Source organism: Loa loa, assembly GCF_000183805.2.
Source record: "Loa loa unplaced genomic scaffold supercont3.98, whole genome shotgun sequence".
Lineage (NCBI taxonomy): Eukaryota > Metazoa > Nematoda > Chromadorea > Rhabditida > Onchocercidae > Loa > Loa loa.
The window spans coordinates 158,003-168,740 of NW_018108278.1; the positions used below are offsets into that span (position 1 = coordinate 158,003).

Below are 10,738 nucleotides of genomic sequence, written 5' to 3' on the forward strand. Positions count from 1 at the left end.
TATATATATATATATATATGTATATATATATATATATCACTTTTGAGATAATCTACATTAAATGATTTAATTATCCTACGTAGTTATTAATTCTGTTCCAGTTTTGTTTCATTTGAAGAAATGGTGATGATGAATCAGTTGTATCGTTATCGATCATACTTAAATACTTATTACCCAATGATACACATTCATTCGAGATAACGCACTTCTTCGTGGTTACATCTAAATAATGTGTAAATTACACAGTTTTCATTTACGTAAATGCTTATGCAAATTATAGCAAGACCGCATATGACATTAACATATAATATATATAACATACAATAATGTTTAACATATAATAATGTTTCACGTGAAACGTTAAACTTTAAACGTGAAGTGTTTTGATTCCTTCATTTTAAATTTTGAATTTTGACTTAATTTTAAAAATTACACAACAAAAAAGATGTCGGCAATTTATTTATTTTATTCCACATAAATTAGCGATATAACTATCTAACTTAACATTGAAATAATTAAGACAAGATTAATTGCTCTGTTCCTTCTTCTCTATCTATCTTGTCTTTTTTTGCATTACATTTTATTAAAAAATATGACATCATATATGAAAAGAAAAAAAAAGTCAATATTTTCGTTTCTAAGAAATTTACCAAAAGCATATCCCGGGAAGCATTTCATTGTTATCCAAGAACCCTGCATACATTTTAAATATTTGTTGCATATACCACCAATCAGATACTAAAATTTAATGTCTTAAATCGATCAATCATTTTGTTAAATATCTCTGACAAATTTTTCGTTGTTTAAGTTAAAAGGTATTGAAATTTTTTAAATTATGTTCAATAAATTTAAATGAGATTGAAAAATGACCCCTGACCTCTCCATGATTGCATTCTACACGCTTGAATGCCTTACAGTCAGTGATATGATAACACTGTTTTAAATTTTGATTCCAGAAAGTGCCATCTTTACATCGTACACTCTTCCATCTTCTTCTATCATCACATATCGCATAACTTCCGCAATCTTGCGGATTTGCTACCGTATCACCTTCACTGCATTTTTCTTCTGCTTGCCAAGTGACATTATTACCGTAATGGCGACATATTTTGCACAACTCTGCTACAATACATACTCATTATTTAAAGTTAAATTATAATTTAAGTAATGTTATTATATATTAGCAGAATTAGTCTATAATTAAAATAAGACATTGCTTCCATATGATATCAATGAATAAGATATTCCAATTAATTTGTATCCAGATATTTTATTGATTAGTTGAAATGTTTCGGTGCAAATTTTCATTGAAAATCTAAACACAATAAGTTATCAAAGAGAAAAAAAAATAGGAAATAATTACCAGTTGGATGTGTGACACACGACATTCTATACCATTTGCCATTTAAACAGTGATGATAAAATTTGCAATCGAAACTATGGATAATTGCGCCCTCTCTACATGGTTCATTCTATAAAAGTCCATCTATCCTTTCACAAAAATTCCCTCCACTAAATTTTCACTTCACTTGAACAATATCTAAATATGACTTCATATTTTGAATTTTGATTCAGCTTGATGATTCTGTCTTGATATTATCAAAAGTTTATGCATATTGTTCCATCTTCCTCTTTCATCTGTCCTTCTTTTTTGATTTAACAACGAACCGATGGAGGTAAGCAGTCATTATCAAAAATACACAGGAGCGCTTGATTGTCCCATCGATGAAATGGTGGACAAAAGCGATGTTCAATGATACCTTTCGAAGAACAGATCAAGTATTCGTTGCAATTCAGTTGGAATGATGTGCCTATTTGACATTTCTGCAACTATGTAGAAAAAATATGCATAAAGCATGTAATTTTTCATGACAATTTTATTGTAAAATTTAAATTTCAACTTCTATGCAAGAATAAACAAATCATTGAATGTATAGAAACATTGTATCTTATCATATCAGAAATGCATCATACCTTTAGGTATTACTGATAATGAATGGCATAAACATTTTGTATAACAAGTGCTTACAAATTGATGAGCACAAGATGGATCTGTTTGACACATTTGATTGGTTTCAAAATAAGCCATCCCAGCTGGACATCTATAGTCCTCCCAGCGACCATTTTTGCAAACAGAATACTTGGAAGAAAAAAAAGACAAAATTTAATTAAATTAATGAAAAATATCAATCATTCTTTCAATCTTTTTTATTTTTCTTTCAATTTAATGATAATTTTGAAATTTGAATGTAATAAAAGAGAAATAAAAATGTGTGATAAAGTTGAGATTACTTGAAATTATCATTCCTCTACAGCATACTTTCATCTTTCACATGTTATGCCGACTATATGGCCAAGTTTTTTATGCCAAAAAGAGCCTAAAATAGAAATAGTAAAGGAGGATGATTAAACGGATTACTGACTTCACTGCATGAATGAAATGAGGTATGCTGTTTTTGGCCATCTTGACACTTCCAACATTGACTATTGCCCTGATATATCGGTATACAGTGACCATTAGAGAAGATGAAGCCTTCGGAACAAACAAACTTCTCTGGTATTTGATCTCGACAATATATGAATTGTCTATTACAATCACCAAATGATATCGTTCGCCATTTCCGATTCCTAAAGTGGATCTATTCCAATTTCTCATAAGTGAACTACTTCAGTTTCAGAATCCTAAATTGTGATAGATTCTAATATAAATGAGAATAGAAAAATATTATGATATGATCGTAAATTTTACAAAAATTTCCTTTTGCACACAATTTTAGTATTATTAAAATTAAAAGATAAAGTTTTAATTAAATTGAAATGCTAAAAATACAATGAATTTCTTTTCTTCTATGTATTATGAAAAGATTAAAATTATTTTTTTTCAAATTTGTATTTTTAAAATTAAAAGTACTTGCATAAGTCTGGCATTACGCAACGATCTTTGACATTTCGTTGTCTACATTTCCGCAATTTTACATCATAAATGAATCCATTTTCACAATAAATAATATCTTTAATTAATTCACCACATCCAATATACCTAAATATTTTAGGGATATTTTAATTGCTGTTAAATTGTAAACGATTTTTAGGGAAAAATTCACTTGTTTTTATTTCATTTATCAAATTTTAATTATTACTTCAACTATCGAGCATTGAAATTTGTTGTTATCAATGATAGTAACCAACATGATCACTACCTTTGCTCTTTTAATTTACTTTTTCTTTTTCCTTTTTTCTAATAAACAACAATTCATATCTATTTGAATGATAGAATTATTGATGCAAAATTCGGAAATGTTTAAGTTATCATTTTATAACATCCGGAAATATCATTCGTAATCTCATAATATCTGATAATTTCGATATTAAATTTTTTAGACAAAAGTGATGTAAATTTGCAAAAATATTTTATTTTAACAAATTGTTGCTTTTGATTAATTTTTTGAGTTCAGAAATTTAAACACTTACATTTCTAAGCTTTAAAAGTTCCAAAAATTCAGAAGTGATATGATCGATAAAAAAAAGATCATGAAATAATTTGCTGATTTACCAGGTAATGCATTGCACCTTCGGAAGCATCATTACTTTGTTGTTTCGTTTTGTTAAATGCTGCTTATTACAATATATTTCAATAGCATATTGCCTTAATGGAGCAGACTGTTTCATTGAAATTTTATCAGAAGCACAACTTGGCGGATAAACAAAACAGCCGAATGGTCGTCGTAACATTATCATTCCTGTAGATTAGGTGAGTATAGTATAATCAATGAAAACAAAAATAAAATGAGATAATTAAAAAAGATGCTTCAATTTATTAATTACTTCGATCAAAAGACAAATTAAGCAATAGAAAAACGAGAGAAAATATATTCAAAAAACTTTTGTAAAAAATTGTTTACATGAAGATCTTATATAAGTCATAAAATTTGCGCCTATCCTATAGAAATCAACGCATAAGTTACAAAAAAAAGAAATTTGCACTTGTCAATAAATATAGGCGCATAAAGTTATGACATTTGCGCTTACCTGGTAAACATGTAATTGCAAATCCCTCATTATGATTTTTGCATACATATGCTTGTTGAGAGCATATAATCTTTGGAAACATATATATTCCTGGACCGCTATTGTAACAAAAATTCATTTCCTGCAAAGATAAAAGTTGCTAATTGCACTCAATTATTATCATAAGAATTATTGCACTCGTCTTTGAATTAGACTAAAATTTCAAAATTGTACCAAAGACCAAAATTTCCACACTTATTTCCATCCTTTTTAGATTTCCATACTTATTTAGTTTTCATACTTATTTATTGTATTTTATAATTGTATTTGTTCCATACTTATTTAAAAGTAAAGCACATAGTGACAATAAAATTTCATTGTAATTCATCAGTTCACCTCAAAAAGCTTTTCTGTTTCAGAATTAATTTTGCCCATTTGTTGGCTCCATATATTTGTGCAATTATTTTGTGCAATTTCACAAAATGCTCCATTAAAAATCTACAAAAAGTTAGCATAATTTCTAATTTCCACTTTCAATCAATATTTATTATAAGTGTGTTGGAAATTGAAAGTTTCATTAATTGCAATAAAATTAGTTGAATAATAGTATAAATTAGTGTGGCTGTATTTAATGGACCTTTCCAATTGGACATTCCTCAAGAATGGTCGATATGCAATGACCAATTGAATTATAGGAACATCGAACATACGCATTACTACATGCGCCTAGTGGAACCGTTGTATGTCCATCACAAATTTGCTTAAAGATGATCCGTTCTGGACCAATCACATAATTGTGCTGTTTTTGAAGAATGACATACTTTAGGTGAGAAAATTTTTTTTAACCAAAAGTTTGAAAAATAAACTCATTAAAGGTTTTATGATTAACAGTATCAAATTTGATAAAGCAAACAATATTAGGAGCAACTTATCAAATTATCATAAATATCTAATCTCGATGTGATAGGTATTCGTTTCCATGAATTGCTTTCCTAAAAGAAATCAAATTTCAGTAGATTTTCTAAAAAAATTTCAAAAGAATTGAACTAGGACAGATGTGATTTAATCATCAAATGCCACCTTAGTTTTTACAAAATGATCAAATTTTCTCTTCATTTAATTATCTCAAATAAGTTCAGGTTTTTAATTTATTATCACCATAACAGAACACTTGTCACCTTTGTCATAATGGTTGTTTTCTTTTAGTTACTCTGCACAGCTTACTTAAATTAAATTCCATCTTACTTAAACCTCGATCTGTGTGTCTCTTTAAAGGGAATATTCCATTTAAATTGGATGAAGTTAAATATTCTCTCCTAAAATAATAATAATTTTGGATATCATTTTAGTGGATGATATTTAATTTAAAATGAATAAGTTTTTATTATTTAGAAAAGGATTCAATTTAAATTTCAGTAAATTATTAAGTCCATTTTTCGATTTTTCAGTTAATGTTTCTCCTTTATCGATATGACAATTATTCATAAATCGGTTCATTGATAACCTAACAGTTAGTAGAGATGAGACAAGAAATTTGGGGCGAAATAAAATAAAATTTTTATCATTTAATAACATTGCATTTTATTAAATTCCCCAATATTTCCGTGAGGAAATTGTCATTTAATTAATAATTATGTAAATAGTAATTAGAATTTGATAAAAATCAGAATTTTTAAAATACATGAAAAAATAAGACTTCCTTAAAATCATTTCCTTCAGTTTTGTTAGACAAAAAATAAAAATGTAAATGCATCATCATTTTCGATAACTAAATTTTAAGTCCTTTATAAAACAACTTTTCAAGAAACATTTTAATTATTACCTGACACAAATTTAACGTTGGATTGCAACAAACAATGATAAACAACCAGATTATCAATTTGATAAATTTGCAATTTATCATTATTTCAATGACTTTCACAAAATGATCCTTAGTGTTTTCTCACAAATAACTGCAAAATTTTAAAATTAAAAACTTCATTTAAACGAATTTTTCAAAAACAAATCTTATTGGCTCATCAGAATAGAGGATAAAAAAAGAACAATAGTAGAAAAATTTTTTTCTGAAAGACAAAAAAAACTATTTAATGGCAAAAATTGAAGTTTTTATATGTCCTCGGACACATCTATGAAATTAATTAAAGTTTAACAAAAAGAACAAATCATTGAAGTAAGCAATTTTTGCTACCAAAAAATAAAAGGTAAAAGGTCATTCTAGTTTGATGATTAAATAATAATTCCGTTTCATTTCTCTTTTTTTCTTGAAAAAGTCAAAAATTTCAATGATTTTGTCGTGATTTTTTCCATTCATTTTCATTAGTGATATTTTCCGAATGCGTTTTATTTCCGTCTCATTTCCATTTCATTTCAATTGTTTTTTTTTAGCTAACAATATTACATTTTCTTCAGTATTATTAAATATCAACAAAAAATTTCGCCTCTTTTAATTAATTTACTTATCAGAAAATGACAAGACTATAGGCAGACTGATAAACAATCGTTTTCATAATTTGCAAAAATTAAAAAGCTATGAAAGATAATTGCGATCATTCATCATATTCCACTTTATAGTAGTAAATTCTTTTAGCTTAGAAATTCTATTTAAAATATTTGCATAATATTTTCCAAAATATTTTCGTGATATTTTCAGATTGATAAAAAAAAAGAAGTAAATTAAACTGAAACCACGAATATTTACTTTTACAAATATCAGGTATCATATCAATATCAATTCATTACCTCTCATTTCTTGTTACAATTAATTCACCATGTAAATTGGCTCATGTTAGCATAGGTGTGCAACAGGTAGTATCAATATCATTTTATTTAACTGATCACATTTATCAGTAGTATAAATCTGATTTCCTTTTTACAAACATCAATACATGAATGCTGCAAGGTCATTTCAACGGTATACCAATACAACAACTCCTCCTTTCATACAAATTTCTCGTCAAACATTTCATTGTCATTTTAAAATTTTTGTCTCAACAACTACCTTTGCATTTAAGAAATAAAACTTATCAAGTTCGTTTCTTTTCCTTTTTTTCTCAATGATTAGAAAAATGTATTATTATGATGTTCATTTGCATCCGTATTTGTCACTTGTCCTATATTTTATGCAAACTTAGCCTCAAACTTTAATGAAGCTATTTTAGGTTAGCATAGTTTTTTGCCTTGTACCATTAAAAATTCACATTTTTGTGTGAATTAGTTCTGATTAGTTTAATTATTTGAAAAATCTTCAATTAAACCTTAGATTGATAATTACGACATGTCACAATTGCGCTGCGCAATTGTCCTTTCGTCCCTTTTCACATTTTGTGTAATGTTTTACAAAGAATAGCTACATTCTCAATAATCAATTCAACTTTTTTAAAAAATAAGCCTTTTATTGTACATTTTTTCTTTGAAAGATAATATTACTGAAGAAGGAGAGAGATGGAGGAGAGGAAGGGAGAGGAAGAGAGAGAGAGAGAGGGAGAGATGAAATTATTCAAAAGACCGAATTGTTGGTCATTTTGCGCACTCTCACAAAATGCATCTTTTATGATTGGATCGTCCTTGCATGTAAAGAAGCAAAATTTTATGCAAAAATTTGTGTTGACGACTAAATTGATAGTTTGAAGCAAATAAGGACAGCGGAAAAGAAATGAAATTATTGTCACCAAATCTTTCATCCATCCTTTTTTTTTCCATCCGGTTCCATAAAACGGAAAAATTGACCCAGTTTTGTAGTATTCTTCGATTTATATTTTCCTCTTTCCTTTTTCGTTTTTTTTCATCAACCCAACGAATTTTTTATACCAGTCATATAATGTTGACATGATGACATGCGCTCATATCCAGTACAGGTTATTGCCAAATTGTGCATTTATTTGATGATGTGTAAAACAAGTGTATTCCAGTTTACTTTCAATCACCAATTAGTACTAAAGAAAGTATAGCCAATATTGGAAACAATGGAATACTTGGCCACAAATATAGTAGAGGAATTTTTTGATCCTCTATCTACTTGCATGGCATACAATTTTGCATTCAATCAAATGCATGTTATGCATTATCATTTATCTTCATTTGTGTTGTAAAATTAATTAATTGATTTACAGCTCCAATTATAGTTTATATGCAAATTCTTAATTATGAGCATAGAATTTGAACGAACTAAATATTCTATCGTTAAATTTATTTCTTTTTTCAATCATTGTAATGATGATGATGAAGGGAATGGAGAAAACAGATAGAAATGATGGTAATGACAACTAAGAAGGATTATTCACAGGTAAGAAGTAAGGGATAATTGAAATCATCTTTAATCTTTAATGTATTATTTACGGATAATGTAATTTTCACATTGACTTAATTTATTTCAAAACTGTAAATTCATTTCCTTCAAAGAAAGACCAATTCAGCCAGGAAGATAATTTATGTGAAGAAGTTGCAACAAACTCGTTTTTCCTTGTCTTTCTTCTTCTCTTCTTACCATTTCCGCCTTTTAAAAGGATTTCCATTGAAATAAGTTGTTCATAAAATGCTAAAAAATTGAAGCGTCAGAATAATGATATGAACTCCTTAGCTATTCTTTACAAAACAAAGAACGCATTTATGCATGCATTATTGCTATTTCTCACTGTTAATCATCATCATTATCATTATCATCACCATCATCATTGTCATTATCATTATCATCATCATCATCCTCATCCATCATCATCATATTCTTCTTATTTATTTATTTATTATTCTTATTATTATTATTATTTATTTTTTTTTATTATTATCATCATCATTCATTATTATCACGGACTGAATTGCATTGCAAACATAAATGATGTCTTCTTACCTTCAATGTTTGTCATATATTTCAATGAATTAGCTCATCTTTCTCTATCATTCCCACTTTGTAATCGAGCATATGACGGTGATCTAACAAATTCTCTTCCCCTTCGTAAAGAAAAGATACTTTTCAGGAATGTGTATGCGTGTGTATGAGTGCGTATGGGTGTATATGTGTGTGTGTGTGTGTGTGTGTGTATGTATGTGTGTGTGTGTATGTGTGTATGTGTATGTGTATGGGTTGTACGGATGTATACGAGTGTATGTGTGTGTGGGTATGTATGGATGTGTGTATGGTGTGCGTCTATAGGTGTGTGTCACCATAACAATAGAGATTATGACGTATTGCAATTAACTTAATTTCTTGATGTACGATTAAATTTTCTATATCTCACTCATACCATTATTACCCATACATTAAGAATATTACGATTATTTAATTCCATTGTGCTGAAAATGCATACACAACTTATATGCTGTTATAATAATGAGCTTAATGATCGGTATAGCAATACTAATAAAATTTCTCACAGGTAATAGCTACAACAATAAAGTTTAGTGACTATTATAGCTGCATCAGTAAAGCTTATTAACCCATACAGTTATACTAATAAAGTTAGCTAGACAAATAAAGGTTGTTATTAGTTTAATTCGGTTATTTTTTTGTTCTCAACATGCATTTAATGTATTCATTCATTTTTTCTCAACAATATTTTTCATGTTTTAAATCGAAATTTCATGAAATTTAAATAAATTTCTTACTCGAATCTCCCATTCAAAATTCATCACTGAATAAAAAAAATCGAAAAAGAAAAAAATCTGCAAAATTAATTAATTACTATTCCTTAAATTGATTGATAAGATTATTTTAGGTACCAATAATTACGGTTGTAATGATAAATTTCTTGGTCATATCACTTATTCGCAAATTTATTTACTCAGTTATTGCTGTTGATAATATCATAGAGTGATATTTCTCACAACTTACTCTAAAATAAGTTAAACTGGAATAATCAAAGTTTTAATCACTTTGAATTTTTCAAAATTGAATTGAAAAAAAAGTTCAGTGAAATATGCGTTATTAATACTAACATTTGTATGCAATTATAAATGAAGAAGTGGAATAGAGAAGGAGTTTATAATTGAATTTAAAAGAAAATCAAATTATATTCTTGTTTACATAACAGGTCAAGAATAAAACACGTTTCTTAAAATGGGAAGATGTTTAAGTAAACAACAATACACTTAACTCAATCCTCCTGCTTTCATTTATTTCACATTTTATTTATTACCTATCCATTCATCTAACCATATTCATACACCTTTCTTATAGCTTTTTTAAAAATTTCTTATTTCATTACTTTTAATTAAAATTAAAGTTACAATTACACTGCCACACTACATTAAGAAATAAATTTGACTTTTTTTTACTTTTATTTTATTTACTATTTTATTTTCTCTGTCTTTCGAAATAAAATGTTATTTGTCTTTTTTTCAAAAGTACTTTAAAACGTCTTAATTGAAATTTTGTAAAATGGATGAGAAATTCAATTTCCTATTCGACCGTTCGTTTTATTATTCTTTTTTTTTGTTACAATCATTGTCTTCGTTGTTGGTATCTTTCGATCTTTCTGTTTTCAGGAAAAGAATTGATCGAAACGATTTTATTTTTTTTGCAAATAAAGAAAAGAAAGTTTCAAAATAAGGTCATTGGAAATGACATTGCACATTAATTGAAGACAATAATTATTTTAGGGATAATAATTTTGGACTGAGACATTTTCATTGATTACGATTTGACATCGATTTTTTTATGGCGATCTTGTAAAACTGAATGCATTTGAGCTAATAATATTGCTAAAATCATGATTGAATCAAACGGAATGCATTAAAA

General features: G+C 27.5%; 1 protein-coding gene across 1 annotated transcript in view; it reads right to left on the reverse strand.

Annotated features, from left to right (window-relative positions):
* The window catches only part of LOAG_17593 (hypothetical protein), a gene marked incomplete at both ends in the record, with an annotated part of 5,699 nt that extends 1,967 nt beyond the window's left edge, over nt 1–3,732 (reverse strand). The window contains 9 exons of the mRNA XM_020450253.1: nt 80–222; nt 651–738; nt 878–1,122; nt 1,364–1,472; nt 1,669–1,824; nt 2,030–2,140; nt 2,424–2,628; nt 2,912–3,040; nt 3,554–3,732. Of these exons, the coding sequence (XP_020306102.1) occupies nt 80–222; nt 651–738; nt 878–1,122; nt 1,364–1,472; nt 1,669–1,824; nt 2,030–2,140; nt 2,424–2,628; nt 2,912–3,040; nt 3,554–3,732 (1,365 nt within the window). The remainder of the gene's footprint in view (nt 1–79; nt 223–650; nt 739–877; nt 1,123–1,363; nt 1,473–1,668; nt 1,825–2,029; nt 2,141–2,423; nt 2,629–2,911; nt 3,041–3,553) is intronic.
* Nucleotides 3,733–10,738: the final 7,006 nt, after the last annotated feature.